Here is a 23,631-nt window from a genome sequence, read left to right as displayed (position 1 = left end):
TTATTCATTTTTTTTACATGATTATGAAGGCTTAATATGAAAACTCATTGGAGGAATTTGTGAATTTTCCCCAATTTGGGAAGAAAATACGGGTGCGTCTTATAGTCCGAATGTAGCTTACCTGGCTCTCTGTGTGGGTGGGGGAACGGTGAAGGTCGAGCGGGGTCACCGGAGGCAGGAGCGGGGTCACCGCTGCAGGAAGCCGGTGGCAGTCTCCAACAAAATGGCGGCGCATTTGCAGATCGAGATCTCGGCTCGACATTGAGCCAAACTCTCAATCTGCGCATGGGCAGCTGCCATTTTGCTGGAAACCGCCGGGACCATGGCAAAGGTGGCGCTATCGCAAAATTTAAAAAAGGAGGACCATACAATTCGTGATGACATGTTGTGTCAACACGATTTGTATGGGCCTCCTTTTATTAAATTCCACTGCAGGGCCACCTGTTAACGTGGCCCTGCAGCTGTTGTAAAACTACAACTCCCATCAAGCTTGGACAGGTTGGGATGATGAGAGGTGTAGTTTGGCTACAGTTGCAGAGCCACACAGGTTGTGCAAAACTGCTGTCCCCATACAAAAGTGGGGCCCTCCAGCAGCAGATCTCTCCCATAAAAGAGTCAGCAGATATGTTATTAAATATTTTACAACATTTTTTGCTTCAAAATTTTTCTTCTTATTTAACTCCTCTAAAATCTAGGTGCGTGTTATGGTCCGGTGCGTCTTATAGTACTAAAAATACGGTAGATATGAGTCCTTTTCAGTAGAGGCTGAGCAAGTCTCTTCTCAATTGCGAGGTTTATGTCAATGCTGTTTTCAATGTCAAGGTCTAATTGGCATTAAATGTTTTTTTTGGGTGCTTATGATATTGACACATGAAGGAGCAGTGAGAGAGAACTCAGTTTCACATTAGTGCCTTGTTCTGGATTGATTATATAAATGTAAGGCTGTATGAATAGTTAGGGCCCCCATACACGTTAGATTAAAGGGAACGCATCACGTCCAGAAACACTATATTTACAGCAGAAAGAGTGGTAATCTGCATGTAAATAGTAGTTAAATCCTGTTTCGCTTGCTTACTGGAGCAGCAGCAGCCAAGAGAAAACAATATTTCATTCTCCCTGCAGCCACTCACTTCCAGTTATCGGGGTGCTGTAAGGAGTAGATGCAGTCACCACTAAATAGTGAGCACAGCTGTAATCACTCCTTGGCAGGGGATTGATTACAGCCATAGTATAGTGAGCAGTGACTGTAAAACCTCCCTATGCCACAGCCGCAAGGAGAACATAACTTGATTTTCACCCTGTAGCCACTGCACAGTGAATTAGCTAAATAGGATTTGAAGAGTTATTCTTAAATTGTGTCTTGAGCATCAGACAGCTCTCCAGTTTCTTCCTTGTTGCTGTAAAGGCAGGCACTTCTTGAGTGACAGTTCTGGTCCAGTAGTTTTGTGCTACTGCTGAGTTTATGCTACTGTGACACATTAAAGGTCTGTCATTGCTTGTACTTGAATTCTGCCTTGTTATCACTATATTTGCTTATAGAGATAACAGTGTCTTTGAACAAGCTGAAGTGAAGGCTTCTGATGGTGGCCATGCCTTGCAATTTTGCAGAACTGATAACAGATCAGGAGCCGAGAGGGAAGGGTAGGAGACCAGCTAACTTCTCTATAGAAATCAATGGGCTAGAGAGAGATGGCTGTTATTTCAGAAACATAAGCAAGCTAATTACAAACTTGCTTATTTCATAGCATGAGAGTACCCCTTGAAATGCTTTTTAACTGCAGATTACCAATATATCTGCAGGTGAATAGAGTTTCTGGAAGTGACAGGTTCTGGAGGACCATTTAATTTGGCAAGTGCTTCCCTCTCCTACTGTATAGATGATGTCAGAGAAGAGAAGGATTGTACAAGTTAAATTACAATCCCGATCCTTCGATTTTTCTGGGAGACCACCTGCCCCCAGAGGTGTCTGACAATGGCTTGCTCTGCCTTCCCCAGTGCAGATATGTGCACTCTTGGCTGAACTGTACATGCATTTGTTTGGTGGTGTCTGGGGAGATAGCTGTTATATGTGGTTTACTTAGGTGTGTGAATACAGAGTTAGGCCAGGAACACACAACCGTAAATACTCTCCTTCGAGAGAATCAGGTTGATTATGCTAATGACACTCTAATCAAACTCTGATCAGAGTTTTATCAGAACGTCAGCATAGTGGGATCCGATTCCCTCTGAAAAGACAGTCGGAGCGCACTGTGTGTCCGTGCGTGGAAATCAGCCTGCATTCAGATGTCATCTGAGTGCAGTCTAGTTTTTACCACGCACTCAATGACTTGTATGGCCGAGTGCGCCTGGAATATCGGATCAAACTCGGGCATGATGCAATTTTTGCCTCAGACCGGCTCAGTCCAAGGGAAAATTGGCCATCTGCATGACCCCATAGAATAATATTTGTCCTTGTGTGATCCGATCTTTTGCTCACACCACCGATAATACAGTGGTGTGAGTAAGCCCTTATAATGAGAAAATGACCCACTACATGATGCAAGGCGATAATACGGAGCAGTGACCAATATTTTATATTTATTTGCACAATGAATTCTCTCCATGATGAGCAACATTAATAATACCTGTCATAAAAAATGGCTTTAAAGTCTCTTGTTATCGGTTACAGTTGCCGAAATGTACTTGCCTTTAGTGCCATGATGTACAATCCATGTACAAAGATTACATTAATATTAATGCTCCACATTATCTCCACTTAATCTGCAGTTTTTGACTGACAAACATGTCTGTCGCCTCAGGAAACTCAAGTGATAAATGATTAAAGTAAGAATTCACTTCCCAGCACCTCTCATCTAACCCATAATTAGGCAGGACTACGTAAGATATCCCATAAACACGCTGATTTAGTTAAGTCCTACAGGTGAAAAGAGCTAATCCCATTTCCTGATTTTATGTATAATTGAACACAAGATTAAAAAAACAAAAGCAGGTTGTCATTAGGACAAAGATATTAAATATCAGTTCCCGGCGGACTGACAGGATGCAGTGTTAATTCTGGCGGGAGAGGAGCTCTAAATTATACACTGTGTATGTCATTTTCTGAAGTCTCTGATAAGAGACTTTCACAACAAGAAGCCTTATGAGATTTAGTGACTGCACTGAGTTGTCCTTTATTGTCTGTCACTGTAAACCTGGGTCTCGATACAAACAGCTTCATTGTGATGGCCCAAACCTCAAACGGCACACGACTTTCACCAGCACCCAGAAATCAAATGCATCTTTATTTTATTCCTTAGTAAAAATGTATGAGCAGTAAAGGCTTGCCAATAAATCACGTTTATTGGAGTTTGATAGTGCGTGTTTAGAGCCAAGCCTGCCATGAGGTTACAACAATTTGCTTAATACATCTTTATTTTGCTTTCAATAAGCAGAGGATGCAGTTTAGAATAAATATTCTGGTAAGATTACTACAGAGACCATATAAACGGGCTACATGGAATAATATGTACATGCGGTTACTTTATAGGGGAGCTGCATCTTGAAGCCACAGTGATTCTCATCGAGTGTTAACCCCTTCCCAATGCTCAATTTCCATTTTTTTTTCTTTTCATTTTTTTCCAAAAGCCATGCCTCTTTTTATTTTTCTGTCCACATAGAGGATTTGTTTTTTTGGAGGACAAGTTGTACTTTTCAATGAAATCATTCATTTTACCACAAGAAAAAAATTACAAGTGCGGTAAAATTGCACCCCCACCATGGCAATATGATTTTCCTTATCAGTACGACTACTGCAATACCAATCATGTCCTTTTTCTTTTTTTTTTATTATTATTTTCATGGTGAAAAAAAGCAGAATACTGAAAAAAAAATGTTCTGATTGTGTCAACATTTTACAAGACACGTAAAGCTCTCATCTTTTAGTCAATAGCGCGGTGTTTTTGCGGGGAGAGATGACGTTTTTATTGATACCATTTTGGGATAGAAATGACATTTTGATCACTTACAGCATTTTTTACAGTATTGCTGCAACCCAGAAAACACAATTTTGGCGTTTTGATTTTTTTCTGTTTAGACTGTTTATCAGGTGAATTATTTTTATATTTAGCTAGATTGGACTTTTTTTGGACACGGCGATTCCACATGTGTGTATTTTTTTTATTCTCTTTATTTTAAGGGGAGAAGATGTGAGTGATTTGAACTTTTATGTTTTTTACTTTTTTGTCATACTTAAAACTTTTTAAAAAAAACTTTGTAAAAAAACTTTTTTTTTTTACTTTTTACAGTATTAGTCTTCTTAAGGGACTTGTATTAGTCTCCATAAGGGATTAGGCTCCTTAAGAAACAGGCTAGGTTTCAAGGGAGCATTATAATGACAGGCCCGGAGGTCTGCAACCGACCCTCAGTTAGTAACGGATGACGGTAAAGGGTTAACGATCCTGAAATTGACAACATGGAGGCTCATTTAAAAGTCCTTTTGGTTAGCAGCTCTTCTCTAACATGAGACTACACTCAGACTATCATGTCATTTTTTACAAATCTGGAATGTTTTTTTACAGATTCCATAGTACCTACATTTGAAGTATTAATTAGTGAATTAAAGGGGGTTGTGTGGGCACTTGATTTTTATGACCTATCGATGGACAAGTTCATTAATATTTGATTGGTGGCGGTCTAACACCCCACCGATCAGCTGTATTTTGCACTGTTGCACCGACCGGCGCTGCACTGCGCAATTCCATTCAGTGTTTAGCCCACACTGTCGAGTACTGCAGTACAACTCATATTCAAGACAACAAAAGTATGATCTGTAGCACTCAGCAGAAGCTGCTACACATTGAACAGAGCTGTTCAATGCAGTGCAGAGCAGCTCTGGTCCTTATTTATATCCAGCCGGCCACGGAACTGATCAGTGAAGGTGCTGGATGTCAAACCACCACTGATCTGATATCAGTGATCTATTCTCTCAAAAAAGAGCTGATCTGTAGTATTTGGCAGCAGCTGCTTCACATTGAGACTAAGTGCCCATGATGCAGAAATGCTCTGGATTTTTCCTGAGCGTTTCTGCATCTCCCTGGCAGAAAAAACGCATGTGGATTTTACATGCGTTTTTCCTGCCAGGGACAAACGTAAGTGAAGCGTTTTTCACATGCATTTCCGCATGCGGGTTGTCAAGCGCTTTCTAAGTGATTTTAGCATCACTTGGAAAGTGCTTGACAACTTGGTTACACTATATAAATCCATGCAACCAGCAACCAGGGTACCATCCACACATTGAATCGCTTAATATCCGCATGTGCACATGTAGTCATGCGGATATTAAGCGATTCAATGCAAGTCAATGGCAGCGAAAACGCCGCAATTACGCAAAATAATTGGTAGTGCTGCGGATTTTTCCGCAATGATAATCCGCAGTGGAAATTTCCACAGCATGTGCACAGCACATGCAGATTATCATTGGGGAACATAGCAGACCTTTTACCAAACGTTTTTTAAGCATTTCTGCAGCGGAATTGCCGCTGCGGAAACTCTTAAAAAACGCATAGTGGGCACACAGCCTGAATGTAGCTATGCAGTGCAGCTCTAATCATTTACATCCTGCTGGAGCTAATGAAAGCCGATCAGTTTAGATGCTGGGTGTCAGACCCCTATTGATCTGATATTGATGATCTACTCTCTCGATTAAGAGCTGATCTGCAGTACTCTGCATCAGCTGCCATACATGTGCAATCCATTCATTGTTAAAGGGGTTGTCCAGTACTATTTTATTTTTTTACTTTGGGCCTAAAAACGAATATGCAGGTAGTTTCTAATAGAGGCAACTACCTGCCTGTTCTAACTGGTGCTGGCTTAGAGCGATCACCAACCACTGGCTGTCAATCAGCACGACATCAACGTTAACTCCCCGTCAATAGAGCACAACCGAAGAGAAGTTGCCGCTCTGTCAACGTGACGTGTCGATGTGTCCCAGGAGCGGTCTTTGACACTGTTAAGGCCCCGTCTCACATAGCGATGTCGCTAGCGAGATCGCTGCTGTGTCACGGTTTTGGTGACGCAACAGTGACCTCACCAGCGATGTCGCTATGTGTGACACTTTGCAGCGATCAGGCCCCTGCTGTGAGGTTTCTGATCGCTGCAGTGTCCTGGACCAGTTTTTTGGCCGTTGGCCTCCCGCTGGCCAGCACACATCGCTGTGTGTGACCAGCGGGACCAACGATCAGGCTGGTATCCATGGTAAGCATCAGGTTACTAGGGGCACGCGCGCATTTAGTAACCCGCTGTTTACCATGGATACCACTCTGTTACGGTGCACGGGAGGTTACCGCTCACGGTAGCAGAGTCGTATCCATGATAAACATCGGGTTACTAAGTGCGCGTATGCCCCTAGTAAACCGATGTTTATCATGGATACGGCTCTGCTAAGGTGAACGGTAAGCTCCCGCGCACCGTAGCAGAGTGGTATCCATGGTAAACAGCGGGTTACTAGGGGCACACGCGCACTTAGTAACCCGATGTTTATCATGGTTACGAGCCGGCTCCTGCTTCAGCAGCAGGCTGGTAACCGGGAGCAGGACATCGTGGAACGATTCTTTCCACGATGTCGCTTCTCCCCTGATCGCTGGTGAGCCTGCCTGTTTGACAGCTCACCAGCGATGTATTAGTGACGCAGCAACGATCCCTGACAGGTCATATCGTTGTCGGGATCGCTGCTGCATCGCTTAGTGTGACGGGGCCTTTAGTTCTTAAGCCTGCAGTAAAAAAATTAAATAGTCATGGATAACCCCTTTGACATCCATCCAGCACGGGATCTATTAATAGCTGATCAATGAGGGTGCCAGTGTCGGACCACGACTAACCAGTCACCTAATATTGATGAACCATCCGAAGGTTAAGTAATCAAAACCATGAGAATGGACAACCCTTTTAATATAATTAATTTCTACATTATTTTCTGAATCATTCTCATTAAATACAGAAGGCTTTCTAATAAAATGGCAGCAGGGATCTGGTGAACTAGACTGACCCTGCAGGGTATTGAGTAGAGATGATTGAACCTTTTAAATTTAGAATATATCAGACTCTAATTTTTCTAGAAAATTTGGATTTCTGGTAGTTTAATGGTGCTGAAATTATGTGGCTAACAGTGTGACATTCCCTAGTAATGTATGCTGCTTTTTTAAATTGGTTTAAGTGGCTCTATTAATTTGGAAGTGAGATGCGAGAGATGGGCTTAGCGTAGATGTACAAGAATCTGTGATGGTCAAAATGTTTATGAACATGTGAATCCTGTGTCTGTTCCCCATAGTCATTATGTAAAATGATAGACTTTTTAGAGAGATAAGATATGTTGGGAAAGCCCATGCAGCAGTCTGTGACAGATACCATCTACTACAATGTGTAAAAATGGTGACATCCATTTTTGACAGATTCGAGTCGAATCACACAGTGTAGAAATTTTAGGGGACCTGCGGATTTCAGGGAATTCAACTCAATTCAATTTGGCACAAATCAATTCCATCATTTCTACAGCCCCTGGCAAAAATTATGGAACCACCGGGCTCGGAGGATGTTCATTCAGTTGTTTAATGTTGTTGAAAAAAAGCAGATCACAGACATGGCACAAACTAAAGTCATTTCAAATGGCAACTTTAGGACTTTAAGAAACACTAAAAGAAATCAAGATAAAAAATGTGATACTCAGTAAGGGTAATTTTTTTCAGACCAAGCAGAGGGAAAAAATGATAGAATCACTCAATTCTGAGGAAAAAATTATGGAATCAGCCTGTAAATTTTCATTTCCAAAACTAACACCTGCATCAAATTAGATCTGCTCGTTAGTCTGCATCTAAAAGGAGTGATCACACCTTGGAGAGTTGTTGCACCAAGACTGACATGAATCATGGCTCCTTCATGAGAGATGTCAATTGAAACAACGGAGAGGATTATCAAACTCTTAAAAGAAGGTAAATCATCACGCAATATTGCAAAACATGTTGGTTGTTCACAGTCAGCTGTGTCTAAAATCTGGACAAAATACCAACAACATGGGAAGGTTGTTAAAGGCAAACATACTGGTAGACCAAGGAAGACATCAAAGCTTCATGACCGGAAACTTAAAGCAATATGTCTCCAAAACAGGAAATGCACAGCAAAACAAATGAGGAACGAATGGAAGGAAACGAGTCAATATCTGTGACCGAACTGTAAGAAACCGCCTAAAGGAAATGGGATTTACATACAAAAAAGCTAAACGAAAGTCATTATTAACACCTAAACAGAAAAAAACAAGGTTACAATGGGCTAAGGAAAAGCAATCGTGGACTGTGGATGACTGGATGAAAGTCATATTCAGTGATGAATTGCAAATCTGCATTGGGCAAGGTGATACGGCTAAAACTTTTGTTTGGTGCCATTCCAATGAGATTTATAAAGATGACTGCATGAAGAGAACATGCAAATTCCCACAGTCATTGATGATATGGGGCTGCTTGTCAGGTAAAGGCACTGGGGAGATGGCTGTCATTACATCTTCAATAAATGCCCAAGTTTACATTGATATTTTGGACAGTTTTCTTATCCCATCAATTGAAAGGATGTTTGGGGATGATGACATAATTTTTCAAGATGATAATGCATCCTGCCATAGAGCAAAAACTGTGAAAACATTCCTTGAAAGAAGGCCTGCAAATAGTCCAGATCTCAATCCAATTGAAAATCTTTGGTGGAAGTTGAAGAAAATGGTCCATGACAAGGCTCCAACCTGCAAAGCTCATCTGACAACAGCAATCAGAGAAAGTTGGAGCCAGATTGATGAAGAGTACTGTTTGTCACTCATTAAGTCCATGCCTCAGAGACTGCAAGCTGTTTTTAAAGCCAGAGGTGATGTATTGGGGTGTTCTTTTGTGTTTGTTTTTCATGATTCCATATTTTTTTCCTCAGAATTGAGTAATTCCATAATTTTTTTCCCTCTTCTAGGTCTGCAAAAAATTACCCTTACTGAGTACCACTTTTTTTTTCTTGATTTCTTTTAGTGTTTCTTAAAGCCATAAAGTTGCCATTTTAAATGACTTTAGTTTTGTGCCATGTCTGTGATCTGCTTTTTTTCAACAACATTAAACAACTGAATGAACATCCTCCGAGCCCGGTGATTCCATAATTTTTGCCAGGGGTTATAGAATTGAGAGGTTTTTGCAGAATGCCACTGCCTTACCCTATAAGGCATAACTTTAACATGGAGTTTCTTTATGAGGCTCTAGAGTCAGCAGGGTTTGACAATGTAGCTGAGGAATAAGTTTACCCAAAAGGTTCTTTAACTAATCTATGAAAGAAATAGTGTTTACATCTGGTATTCCTTTGACTTATGTTCAAGATATGTTTACAGGATCTGAATCTGTTTTCTAAACAGAGTGAAGGTTTTTTTTTTTACTTGATTTTATCCAAAGTAGGAATGTACATTTAGGATATGTGCACATGACATCTTTTAGATGCCGACGTACCTGACAAGTTTTTTAAGAGTGAAACTCTTCAGGAGAATGCTGGCGGTGATATTCCCGAATTGTTTTTATTGGTCTTTCAGGTCCTTGTTTGTGGCTTCCAACCAGAAGTCAACTGAAAATGGATGTCACTTTTTTTTTAACCGCTTCGGTGCTTTGGAAACCTTTGAAACTATTAATAGAGGAACAATGGGCTAAACATATGCATATAAATTTTTTTTTTACATTGCAGTTCACATGTTTATTGTTTTTAGTGTTTCTTTAGTGCTTTTTCAGGCCCGTTGCCTGAAAGTCATCGTGTGCACATACCCTTAGACTCTTCTGTCCTTATTGTTTTGATTTTTCGTGTGGAACTAGTTTAACATATAATTTACTGAAAAATGGGGAAAATAATTCCAAATGAAGTGAAACGTTGAAAACAAATTCTATTTTACGGTGTACATTGCAAAATAACCTAGCTACATGATTCTGCAGGTCAGTATGTTTATGCTGACACCAAACTTGTATGCATATTTATATATTTTATTTTACTATTTTAGTGTCTTAAAAAAATTCTGAACGTGCAAAAGAAAAATGTGGTTTGTGTTGCCATTTCCCGAGACCCATAACGTTTTTATTTATTTTTATTTTTCTGTCTATCGGGCTATATGAGGGCTTGGGGTTTTTTTGCATGCCGTGCTGTAGTTTTTAATGTTACCATTTCAGCATCTTTTTTTTCTTAACATATATTGCATATTAAATTAAAAACTGCTTTAAATTTTCATTCATCAGCTAGTCATAGACTTTTACAGACATGGCAATAGCTGGTAATTTTTTAAATGTACTTATATTTAACTGAGGAAAAGGGGAGTGATTGAAATTGATATATTTTTTTCATATTTCTTGAAACTTTTTTTGTTACTTTTTTTTTTGGCCATGTCAAACCATCAGCACCCTGCGATCAAGATGCAGAGTAGGGGAGAGGCTCTGGATGCCTAGGCAGTATCATTGTAATTGTTTACCCATAAAGAAATAGTACACATGAAAATAAGAAGCATCTTGGTCTAATGAGATATATTAAAAAATATCTTGTTCCTACTGGACTTGTTTTTCATTTTCAATATTCCTAATTTGTGGGAAAAATCTATGTACAGTGGGGAAAAAAAGTATTTAGTTAGCCACCAATTGTGCAAGTTCTCCCACTTAAAAAGATGAGAGAGGCCTGTAATTGACATCATAGGTAGACCTCAACTATGAGAGACAAAATGAGAGAACAAATTTTGGTGGAAAATAAGTATTTGGTCAATTACAAAAGTTCATCTCAATACTTTGTTATATATCCTTTGTTGGCAACGACAGAGGTCAAACGTTTTCTGTAAGTCTTCACAAGGTTGGCACACACTGTTGTTGGTATGTTGGCCCATTCCTCCATGCAGATCTCCTCTAGAGCAGTGATGTTTTGGGGCTGTCACTGGGCAACACAGACTTTCAACTCCCTCCAAAGGTTTTCTATAGGGTTTAGATCTGGAGACTGGCTAGGCCACTCCAGGACCTTGAAATGCTTTTTACGAAGCCACTCCTTCGTTGCCCTGGCAGTGTGCTTGGGATCATGCTGAAAGACCCAGCCACGTTTCATCTTCAATGCCCTTGCTGATGGAAGGAGGTTTGCCCTCAAAATCTCACGATACATGGCCCCATTCATTTTTTCATGTACACGGATCAGTCGTCCTGTTCCCTTGGCAGAGAAACAGCCTCAAAGCATGATGTTGCCACTCCCATGCTTCACAGTAGGTATGGTGTTCTTTTGATGCAACTCAGTATTCTTTCTCCTCCAAACACGACGAGTTGTGTTTCTACCAAACAGTTCTACTTTGGTTTCATCTGACCATATGACATTCTCCCAATACTCTTCTGGATCATCCAAATGCTCTCTAGCAAACTTCAGACTTGCCCGGACATGTAATGGCTTAAGCAGGGGGACACATCTGGCACTACAGGATCTGAGTCCCTGGCGGCATAGTGTGTTGCTGATGGTAGCCTGTGTAACGTTGGTCCCATCTCTCTGCAGGTCATTCACTAGGTCCCCCCATGTGGTTCTGGGATTTTTGCTCACCGTTCTTGAGATCATTTTGACCCCATGGGGTGAAATCTTGTGTGGAGCCCTAGATCGAGGGAGATTATCAGTGGTCTTGTATGTCTTCCATTTTCTAATTATTGCTCCCAAAGTTGATTTCTTCACACCAAGCTGCTTGCCTATTGCAGATTCAGTCTTCCCAGCCTGGTGCAGGGCTACAATTTTGTTTCTGGTGTCCTTCGACAGCTCTTGGTCTTCACCATAGTGGAGTTTGGAGTGTGACTGTTTGAGGTTGCGGACAGGTGTCTTTTATACTGATAACAAGTTCAAACAGGTGCCAGTACTACAGGTAATGAGTTGAGGACAGAGGAGCCTCTTAAAGAAGAAGTTACAGGGTTGTGAAAGCCAGAAATCTTGCTTGTTTGTAATTGACCAAATACTTATTTTCCACCAAAATTTGAAAAAAATTCTTTCCAAATCAGACAATGTGATTTTCAGGATTTGTTTTCTCATTTTGTCTCTCATAGTTGAGGTCTACCTATGATGTCAATTACAGGCCTCTCTCGTCTTTTTAAGTGGTAGAACTTGCACAATTGGTGGCTGACTAAATACTTTTTTTTCCCCACTGTAAATACTTTTATGCACAAAAAGAGAAAGTATTCTAGGAATGATACCTTTAGTGGCTAATGAGAAAAATTATATTTCCAAGCTTTCCGGAAAAATATGTAATCAGTGAAGACAGATTTTCACATTTCTGAAATAGGAGATGGCAGTTGTTGCTTATAAAGCTGTATGGAGATGGGAGGAGAGTGGAGCTTAGTGGCAAGTTCTCCTGAAATGACCGCTACCCTTAAAAAAACATTGTCAAAGATTGACAGCAGCATTTAAGGGGTTAACAGCAGCCATTGGAGCTAGCTCTGATCACTACTGTTAGGGCGAAGTCACATAGCTGTATAACAAGGCCGATTGCTCTCCGATGTTTTATCAATTACCACTCGGCCCAGTGTTATACTATGGGGCAGTGCAGATCTGCGATTTTTCTTCTCATGCCGACAGAGTTTGATCCAAGCCTAAGGCCATGTTCACACGTTCAGTATTTGGTCATTTTTTTTACATCAGTATTTGTAATCCAAAGCCAGCAGTGGGTGAAAAATGCAGAAGTGGTGACGTGTTTCTATTATACTTTTCCTCTGACTGTTACACTTCTGATTTTGGATTACAAATACTGATGTGAAATACTGACCAAATACTGATAGTGTGAACGTGGCCTAAGAGGCAGATACCCGCTGTGCATCACAGCCAGCATCTATCCGGTGTGAAGTGGGCTCAGCTTCTGAGCACCCTGCGCTCATCCTTACCTCCTCTGTCATGAACCTTTAAGAAGTTATGATGGATCTGTTACTTTATTTCACAATGCAGACTGCATTTATTATTAAATAGATATTTGATGTGATGAGACCGATACATATCCTTTAAAAATTCATGTCAAAATGGCTGTGTATTCCTGAAATCAGCAAGTTCACCTATAGAATGATTGAGCTTATGAGTACAAGTGTATTGTCCCCACCTACCCAGCATGACTGGCAGCTTGTATTGAGCAGTGTGAGATCTCAGCAGCAGTGGGGACTCTCAGGAGCTGTCAGTCAGGCTAGGTGCGCCGAGATTAAGTTTAACATTCTTAAAAGATCATACACAATAAGTACATAAGCCACACCCGGTCAAAGAGATCTGTTCAATAATATGTGCAGTTTGAATTGTGAAATCTGATGACAAATCCACACTAATAACTTTTGCAATACTGCAGTAGACTCCAAGCAAGGCTACATACTCATACCAATTAGGAGTTACTGTAAAAATTGCACTTTGGTATAAAATGCTAATTTTTTTTTCCTTAAAAGTTAATATAAAGAATTTTACTAATATGAGACCTAGTCTCTATATATTAATTGTCCGTGTCTTTATTATTAATAACATTAATTATTATGTAAAAGGCCATGTAAATGTCTTGCATTATAGTGACTATTTAGAACTTGTGGAATAGAAATTAATCGCAGAACCTGTTTTATCTATTTCTTCTTTCTAGGAGAGTTTGGAGAAGTGTGCAGTGGTCGTCTAAAGCTTCCAGGAAAAAGAGATGTAGCAGTTGCCATAAAAACGCTCAAAGTTGGCTACACAGAAAAACAAAGAAGGGATTTTCTCTGTGAAGCGAGTATAATGGGCCAGTTTGACCATCCGAATGTTGTTCATCTGGAGGGAGTAGTGACACGTGGTAAGTAGAACGTACTTCTGTGGTTTGAGGTTTTCGCTACGCATGAGTTAAAGGGCTTCAGTCTTGCTGTAAATATTCATCATGTCCAAATTATCATGAGGGAAATTAGTAAACAGAGATAAGGTTTCTCGTGATTTATGTCAGGCATGCAAACACTAAAGTAATTCAATAGTAAGAAAAGTGTCCCTTTCCTGCCATCCCCAGTACATGCTGACATATTGTTTCTTATTATTTATGCGCACAAATTACATCCATGCTACACACAGATACTTACGACTGCCTATCTCATTACCGTTGCTGCCACTCCTCGGGTGGAAACTATCAAGTAGAGCAAGATGTTTCATATCAAAATGGATGTTGGTTCTGGTTTGGAAAAAGTCTCACAAACATTGAATGTTTCATGTTTTAGGGAAACCCGTAATGATTGTAATTGAATACATGGAAAATGGAGCTCTAGACGCATTTTTAAGGGTGAGTGCTTTTCATAAATGATTGTACAATGAGTGTTTAGTGTTTCATAAATATGTATGGGATATGTGTTTACTTTTACCTTCCCTTTAGTAATTCGAATTAGTATGTAATAAGAAACCTTTTCTTTTTATATAAACATCATCTTCTACTGGTGCTGCGCTTGTTTTCCTGGTTGGTAAGTGAAAAAAGACAGTGCCAACCTTATGAATATATGCTCCCATACCACTGATGATATGTAATGTACTGAATGCTTTGCTAAAGTCTTATGTATGACCATGCATACAACCCTTTAGGAAGCCATAAATAGACCTTATAAGAATGCCGTTTATTACTATTACATAAATGCTCTTATTAATATTGCTGATGCTTTATATTTTATGCAATCTTACTTTTAATGGATTACATCGAAATGCATTTGTAAAGGCTAGCCTACAAATCATCTCAGTACTCGATTTTTGACCATTTAAACCAGTTATTTGGCATTAAATTGTCATGTTCTTTTGCAGAAACAACTAAATGAACAACAAATAATCTTCTGAAATTATAATCTATATATGTGACTCTTTTAGTCAATTATCCGATATACAGATATCATTTTTTGTTGTTATTGATAAGGAATCATCTAGCAGTATACAACCCCAATTCCAGAAAAGTTGGGACACTGTGTAAAATGTAAAGAAAACAAGAATGCAATGATTTGGAAATCTCTTCTAGACATATTTTATTCACAAGAGAACATAGAACACAGAAGTTGAAAGTTGGACATTTTTCCATTTCATCTGAAAAAATTAACTCATTTAAAATTGGTGGCAGCAACACATTTCAAAAAAGTTGGGACAAGGTTAACAAAACACTGGAAAAGTAAAGTTTACTGTTGAAAAACAACTGGAATGTTTGGAATGTTCAACTAAGTTGCATGACAGTGGTTAAAAAGAGCATTTTAGAGAGGCCGAGTCTCTCAGAAGCAAGGATGGTCAGAGGTTCAACAATCTATGAACAACTCCATCTAAAAATTGTGGAACAATTTCAGAATAATGTTAATCAGTGCAAAATTCCAAAGACTTTGAATACCCCACCATCTACAGTACATAATATCATCTAAAGATTTAGAGATTCTTGAGGAATCCATGGGCACAAGGGACAAGCACAACGGTCAATATTGGATGCTCGTGATAAGTGGGCCCACAGGTGGCACTGCATTATAAATGAGCACGATTCGGTCTTGAAAATTACTGTATGGGCTCACAAATATTTTCAGAAATCATTGTCTGTGAACACAGTTCACCATGCAATTCACAAATGCAAGTTAAAGCTATATCATGTAAAGAAGAATCATATAACATACAGTATATCAACACACTCCAGAAACACTGCCGTTCTCTCTCGGCCAAAGGTAATTTAAAATAGACAGGAGCAAAATGGAAAACTGTTCTGTGGTTAGATGAATCAAAATTTAAAAGTCTTTAAGGAAACTGCGGACTCGAGTGGAGAGTAGCCATCCAGCTTATCTGCGCTGTCAAAATCCTGCATCTCTGATGGTATTGGGTGGCATTAGTACCTGTGACATCAGCAGCTTGCACATCTTGAAAGGCAATGATAAGTATGAAGAACACATGCTTCCATCCAAACAACATCTATTTCAGGGAAGGCCTTGCATATTTCATCAAGACAATGCTAAGCCACATACTGCATCCATCATAACAGCATAGCTTCGCAAAAGAAGAGTTCCTGTGATGAACTGGATGCCTGCAATCCAGATCTTTCACCAATAGAAAACATTTGGCGCATTATGAAATGAAAAATCCTGCAAGATCCAAGCCTGTAAAGCGGCTAGAATCCTACATCAGACAATAATTGGACAACAGTCTTCTCCCAAAACTCCAGCAATTGGTTTCCTCACTTCCCCAACATTTACAGACTGTTGTAAAAAGAAGTCATGCTACACAACGGTAGAAACGGTCCAACTTTTTTGAGATGTATTGCTGCCATCAATTTCTAAATGAGTTATTTTTTTAAAAGCAAATGGAAACATGTCTAATTTTCACTTTCTGATATGTGTTCTATGTTGTATTGTGAATAAAATATGGCTATAAGAGATTTTGCTCTATCGGCTCTTTTGTGTGATGCAATAAGGAGGACCTGTCGGCTCTCTTGTGTGATGCAATAAGGAGGACCTGTCGGTTTTCCTGCGTGGTGCAATAAGGAGGATCTATCGGTTCTCCTGTATGGTGCAGTAACGAGTATCTATCGGTTCTCCTGTGTGGTGCAGTAAGGAGGATCTGTCGATACTCCATTGTGGTGCATTAAGGAGGACCTGTCGGCTCTCCTATGTGGTGCATTAAGGAGGACCTGTCGGCTCTCCTGTGTGGTGCATTAAGGAGGACTTGTCGGCTCTCCTGTGTGGTGCATTAAGGAGGACCTGTCGGCTCTCCTGTGTGGTGCAGTAAGGACGACCTGTCAGCTCTCCTGTGTGGTGCATTAAGAACGACCTGTTGGCTCTCCTGTGTGGTGCATTAAGGAGGACCGTCACCTCTCCTGTGTGGTGCATTAAGGAGGACCTGTCGGCTCTCCTGTGTAGTGCAGTAAGGAGGACCTGTCACCTCTCCTGTGTGGTGCATTAAGGAGGACCTGTTGGCTCTCCTGTGTGGTGCATTAAGGAGGACCTGTCGGCTTTCCTGTGTGATGCATTTAGGAGGACTTGTCGGCTCTCCTGTGTAGTGCAGTAAGGAGGACCTGTCGGCTCCCCTGTGTGGTGCAGTAAGGACGACCTGTCAGCTCTCCTGTGTGGTTCATTAAGGAGGACCTGTCGGCTCTCCTGTGTAGTGTAGTAAGGAGGACCTGTCAGCTCTCCAGTGTGGTGCATTAAGGAGGACCTGCCGGCTCTCCTGTTTGGTGCATTAAGGAGGACCTGTCGGCTCTCCTGTGTGGTGCAGTAAGAAGGACCTGTCAGCTCTCCTGTGTGATGCAGTCTGGAGGACCTGTCGGCTCCCCTGTGTGATGCAGTAAAGAGGACCTGTCTGCTTTCCTGTGTGGTGCAGTAAGGAGGACCTGTCGGCTCTCTTGTGTTGTGCAGTAAGGAGGATCTGTCGGTTCTCCTGTGTGGTGCGGTAAAGAGGACCTGTCAGCTCTCCTGTGTGGTGCAGTAAGGAGGACCTGTCGGCTCTTTTGTGTTGTGCACTAAGGAGGACCTGTCGGCTCTTTTGTGTTGTGCACTAAGGAGGATCTGTCGGCTCTCCTGTGTTGTGCAGTAAGGAGGACCTGTCGGCTCTCCTGTGTGGTGCAGTAAGGAAGACCTGTCGGCTCTCCTGTGTTGTGCAGTAAGGAGGACCTGTTGGCTCTCCTGTGTTGTGCAGTAAGGAGGATCTGTCGGCTCTCCTGTGTTGTGCTGTAAGGAGGACCTGTGGGCTCTCCTGTGTGGTGCAGTAAGGAGGACCTGTCGGCTCTCCTGTGTTGTGCAGTAAGGAGGACCTGTTGGCTCTCCTGTGTTGTGCAGTAAGGAGGATCTGTCGGCTCTCCTGTGTTGTGCTGTAAGGAGGACCTGTGGGCTCTCCTGTGTGGTGCAGTAAGGAGGACCTGACTGCTCTTCTTTGTGGTCCAGTAAGGGTGACCTGTTGGCTCTCCTGTGTGGTGAAGTAAAGAGAACCTGTCTGCTCTACTGTGCGGTGCAATAAGCAGGACCTGTTGGCTCTCCTGTGTGGCGAAATAAGCGAGACCTGACTGCTCTTTGTGGTTTAGTAAGGAGCACCTTTCAACTCTCCTGTGTGGTGCAGTAAGGAGAACCTTTCAGCTCTTGTGTGTTGTGCAGTAAGGAGGACCTTCCAGCTCTGCTGTATGGTGCAGTAAGGAGAACCTGTTGGTTCTTCTGTATGTTGCAATAAAAAGGGTCTGTTAGCTCTCCTGACATGTATGTTTTTTAGTAAACATGTGTTCTCCTTCAAAGTACAGTGCTTGAGCATATTATCATATTTATGCAGTGTTTTTCCACTGTTGTTCCTCTCAGAAATGTATGAATAAACTAATAGCTGACTGTTACTAAAACATGCATGTCAAGAGAGACCAATCCTTTTTAGTATGCATTACCATGCTGCTTGTGGTAGATTCTGAAATGTGACTTAATTGTGATGTTGCTTAAATTTTACTTACATATAAATACAAGGAGGGTTGTATTTTTCATTCTATAATTTGGCAGTGCTTACACAACCCTAGACAGTGGGTCCTTTTATTGTGCACAACTTAAAATAATTAACTATGAATGGGAGTACTGACACTGTGGTAATTGGGGTATTGTTGTATATTCAGATTACAGTGTTGAACATTTATTCTATTAGATAATTTATACAGAGAAATGACCAAGACTGACAAATGCTGCCACCCTTCTTGTTTCTAAAACAACCCAAAATGGCAGAATGTCTCATAATTCAATCTGTTTTTGATTTTTTTTTTCAGCCGAAAGATTTTTCAATCAATATATTTTCAGAAAGATTTATTGTTATTTGCCCGGTATCCTGTATGACCGGGTTGAACAATAGTAACAACTGATTTGGACATTACGTGTGTGGTTGTGATTACATATTCCCACATGATCTTTCATTCAAAAGATCCAAACATCAGCCAACTTTTGTCTTTGGGTATGGCCACCTTTACTCATGCTCCATCCTTGTCTAGCCTTTTCTGTTTGATTTCTACGTAGCCATTAATTGTTTTCATATAAGGTATGTAATTTTTACCTAAAGAGAACCAGTTCACACGTTTTTACGTGTAAGTAGTGGTATGGTTGTATAAGCGATGGTCCACCAATAAAAAATACCTTTTTTGTAGCAATCTGATGTGCCAATCATGAGTAATCTAGTGTAGAAGCCATATGAAAATCTGGCTGTAATTGCACTGTGGGCATGTCAATGCATTTGGCCCTCACTGTAACTTTTACACCCCCCTAGTGCACTTCCAGCCTTATCTGACAGATGTCACATGACTCACATCAGAACGCTACATAAAATGGGAGGACAAGAGCCTACTCAGCCATGCCACTATTTCTATAGGTAAAAATGTGCTGACAGTTATCTTTAGACTGTTTTTCACTCCGTTAATATTACAGAATTTTGTAATATCAGCAGTCCTGATTTTAGATTAATGAAACCCTTGTAGGATAGCAGTAATAATGAGGCTATGACGAGGATTCATGATAGAGAAAGTGAAATCTCCCTTCTGTCGTGCCATGAGCACAAGTGTATGTAAGACTGGAATGTTAAAGTGGTTCTTCAGGAAATAATAAAAAATGAATTGATGTAAAATATAATATAAATAATTGAGAAATACTTACAATATTTATTTTTGCATATATATATATGTATATATATATTTTTATATATATATATATATATATATATATATATAGTGAAGGAAATAATTATTTGATCCCTTGCTGCTTTTGTAAGTTTGCCCACTGACAAAGACATGAACAGTCTATCATTTTAAGGGTAGGTTAATTTTAACATTGAGAGATAGAATTTCCCAAAAAAAATCAAGACAATCACATTGTATAAATTACTGTATTTTTTGGACTATAAGACTGTGTGCCCACTATGCGTTTTTCAAGCGTTTTTGCTGCGGAATTTCCGCAGCGTAAACGCTTGCAAAACGCTTGGTAATCCGTGCCCCATGATCCCCAATGATAATCCGCATGTTCTGTGCCCATGCTGCAGAATTTCCGCAGCGGATTTTCCTTGCGGAAAAATCCGCAGCATGTCCATTATTTGTGCGTTTCTGCATGCGGATTTGAGGTCCCAATGCATTGAACGCAAGTCAAATCCGCATGTAAAAATGCTGCAAAAACGCTTGTAAAATCCGCAAGCGTTTTTGACTGCCAAGAACATGCAGAAACGCTGCAGAAATTTTCTGCTTCATTTCTACATCGTGTGCACATACCCTAAGACGCACTGGACCATAAGACGCACCTACTGTAGGTTTTAGTGGAGGATAATAGAAAAAAAATGTAAGCAAAAAAATGTGGTGACGATGCACTGTTAAGGGGGAGCGGGTCTGCTGCTGACACTGGTAAAGGGGTAATGTCCCCCAATTCTGATAATATCCCCCATGCTGGTAGATATGCCCCCCCCTTCCTATTATACATGGCCCCATCCCCATCCTGGTATGCCTGGCATCCCTCCATCCTGATATGCATGGCACCCCTCATCCTTATCCTGGTATGCATGGCACCCCTCATCCTTATCCTAGTATGCATGGCACCACTCATCCCTATCCTGATGCTTACAGCCCACCACCGTGGGGGGTGATTGGCATTTGCCAGAGAACACCAAGATTGGCTGATTTGACGTTGGCACCCTGTGCTCTTCACAGATGAAAGCAGGTTCATGTGGCAGATGTGACAGAGTCTGGAGATGCCGTGGATAATGTTCTGCTGCCTGCAACATTTTCCAGCATTACTGGTCTGGCATTGGGTCAGTAATGGTGTTGGGAGGCATTTCTTTGGAGGGCTGTACAACCCTCCATGTGCTCGCCAGAGATACCCTGACTGCCATTAGGTACCGAGATGAGATCCTCAGGCCCATTGTGAAACCATATGCTGGTGCAGTGGGCCCTGGGTTCCTTCTGATGCAGGACAATGCTAGGCCTGATTGTGTTATTTTAGTGTTCCCTTTATTTTCTTTGAGCAGTGTATATATAATTGTACGCATTTTATTTTTAATTGCTGTCATCACATTTATGATGAGGAAACCCCTCATAAATGCAGAACAGTATGAGTTGTGTCAGTACAGAGATCAGAGAGCTCTCCTGCCTTTGGTGGTTATTTAATACGAGGAGAGAATGGATCCTGACAGGAGAGAATGTGTGTACATCTTACACTACATCCATAGACCCAACAGTGAAAGACACATCAGAAGGAATGAATAGGAGGGACTAGAGGAGACTGAGGCTGTGGGAGATGCCTTCTTCTAACAGAGTGTATACAAGCAGCAGCACTGACAGGCACTCTTAAAAAATGATATCTCCCATAGCTGCCAGTATCAGGTCCCTCCTTCTTTAGTCCTTCAGATATGCTTGCATCAGCTCTGCCTATGAATATAGCTGATATGTACACACATTCCCTGCTTTAAGGCTCCTATCTTTCCTCATAAGTAACAGCCAGAGAAGGCATGAAAGCTCTCTGTATTGACACAACCTGTCGTTACCTTTTGTTTATAACGAGCTTTGCCTCCACTGATGTAACGGCAGCCATTTGAAAAAGAAAACTAATTTGTTACCTCTGTGACAAAACAAACAAAAATAAATACTTTAAAGTATTTATCTAGGCTGGTTTCCGACAGTCAGACAGTCACGATCTAAGTACAGACCACTAAGATCTGACCGGTCTCTTGACCCAAACCCAACAGCATCAAATATATCTGTTGAATTTGGGTAGGGAGACTTGCGGCCGGTCAGTACATCACAGCCTGTACTTAGACTGTGAATGTTGAACCTTGGAAACCGGTTTAATAATGTATTTTTTATGTTAACTCAATTTGCAGTAATTACTAGTTTTAGCTATTAGGAGTAATTACTAGTCATTTACACCAGCCGTGTAACAAGCCGGTAATACAACATGTGCATATGTTGACTTGACCACCATTAAGAATTTAGGGAGCATGTGTTGGAGCTTTGACATGCTTGTGCTTCCATTAAAGAAACAATAATCCTCCTCATGATAGATGAGCGATGGCCAAAGAAGATCTCATTTTAAATAGGTCTTTGGCCGTGTTATTTTCCACATTTTCAAGTGGTTGTACCTAATACAACTTCCTCTGACCTTGTAATTTTTTCCGTCATATCCATTTTATGTTGTATGACTTGTGATTTGTTCCAGTAAGTTAATATATCATAAAAGGCAAACTAAGTTGTGATCATCTTCTGCTTTAGAAATGTTTGGAATGGTTTACTTCACCTCCAAAAACTAAACGCTCAGGATCTACTCAGACAATGTCCATAAAAGTCCAAACACTTAACACTCCGGGATCAAATGCACAGGTAAAAGCACCTCAGCCATTTCTAGCACTCATACTTCCCATAAGTTCACTGATTTTCAGACAATGCATCCATTTCCAATTATTTCAGACGTATCAGGCATTTTTCTTCAGTGCACAATTCACTCTTAATTTAGCATTTTTTTTTTACTTTCTTTTTTAGAAACACGATGGACAGTTCACCGCCATTCAGCTGGTGGGGATGTTGAGAGGCATCGCAGCAGGAATGAGATATTTGGCTGACATGGGATACGTACATCGGGATCTTGCTGCTCGCAACATTCTTGTCAACAGTAATCTTGTCTGCAAAGTATCCGATTTTGGCTTATCTCGAGTTATAGAAGATGACGCAGATGCAGTATATACAACTACTGTAAGTGATAGATAGAGATATATTTTGTGCCTTCAGTTATATTTACTTTAGTTTCTAACTTGACTGTAGCGATCACATCACTGGGCCTATTGAAACAAAAGCCAAGATAACATATCTTTAAAAGCTTGTACCTAATCCAAAGGGAGTCAAAAGTCAGGAATGTCAACTCTACCAATGTAACATCTACCACTGATCTTATCATTACAATAATGTATCAATGTAATAGGAGAGAGACTATCGCATTCCATCCATTTTGAAAACTAGTACCTTACAAAAAGTGCATACATATGGTAAATTGAAAGTTGGTCATATTCATCACCAGGGTTGCCAACTTGACTTTTTATTTTTTCTGGATAGCCTATAAAAAAATCACGGACAGACAATATTTCTTGCAGACACATTGGAAAACCACAACAAATCATTAGGATTATAAGTGATCCCTGTCTACAGCACATAATTCTGATATGAAAACATCAGTTCATTCACTGTAAACTATAAAATGATGATAATTACAGTCATTAAATCTGTATAAGTTTCTTCAGCTTCAAGAAAATCACTGACTCCTCCAATTTTTTTTGGACAGGACAAAAAAGAGCCCCATTTTTACGGACTGTCCTGGAATTTCTGGGCGTTTGGCAATCCTCTTCATCACTATTTATTATTCACGTTACATTTTTCTTATCGTCTATATTTTGCCTTGAATGTCTTCCAGAGTTCAATCTGTCACCACAATTTGAAATCAAGGCCCAATAATAAGCCTCCCCGAGCCTTTTTCAGTCTTTGACTTATGGCTTTGAATATGTGGTCCTGCACTTTCACAAAACATTTAACATGTCATAAAAGACATGTCAGACGTTTTTGATCGGTGGGTGAATGGTTACAATCCGCTCTTTCTATAGAGTGTCTTTGAACCCGTCAACAGCTACAAAGGAGAGACAACACTCAGTGGAGCGCTT

At 40.5% G+C, this 23,631-nt stretch overlaps 1 protein-coding gene across 7 annotated transcripts in view; it reads left to right on the top strand.

Moving 5' to 3' along the window:
- The window catches only part of EPHA7 (EPH receptor A7), a 236,980-nt gene that overhangs the window by 197,342 nt on the left and 16,007 nt on the right, over positions 1-23,631 (top strand). For 4 of the 7 annotated variants that reach the window (XM_073675719.1, XM_073675717.1, XM_073675720.1 and 1 more), the window contains exons 11-14: positions 13,628-13,813; positions 14,223-14,284; positions 22,199-22,306; positions 22,466-22,675. In XM_073675719.1, coding sequence (XP_073531820.1) covers positions 13,628-13,813; positions 14,223-14,284; positions 22,199-22,306; positions 22,466-22,675 — 566 coding nt within the window. The remainder of the gene's footprint in view (positions 1-13,627; positions 13,814-14,222; positions 14,285-22,198; positions 22,307-22,465; positions 22,676-23,631) is intronic. The other 3 variants (XM_073675721.1, XM_073675723.1, XM_073675722.1) reach the window with 1 other exon arrangement.

Source organism: Phyllobates terribilis, unplaced genomic scaffold (assembly GCF_046119375.1).
Source record: "Phyllobates terribilis strain yellow unplaced genomic scaffold, ASM4611937v1 Scaffold_3__8_contigs__length_932513732, whole genome shotgun sequence".
Classification (NCBI taxonomy): Eukaryota; Metazoa; Chordata; class Amphibia; order Anura; family Dendrobatidae; genus Phyllobates; species Phyllobates terribilis.
This window is presented reverse-complemented; position numbering and strand designations above follow the sequence as displayed.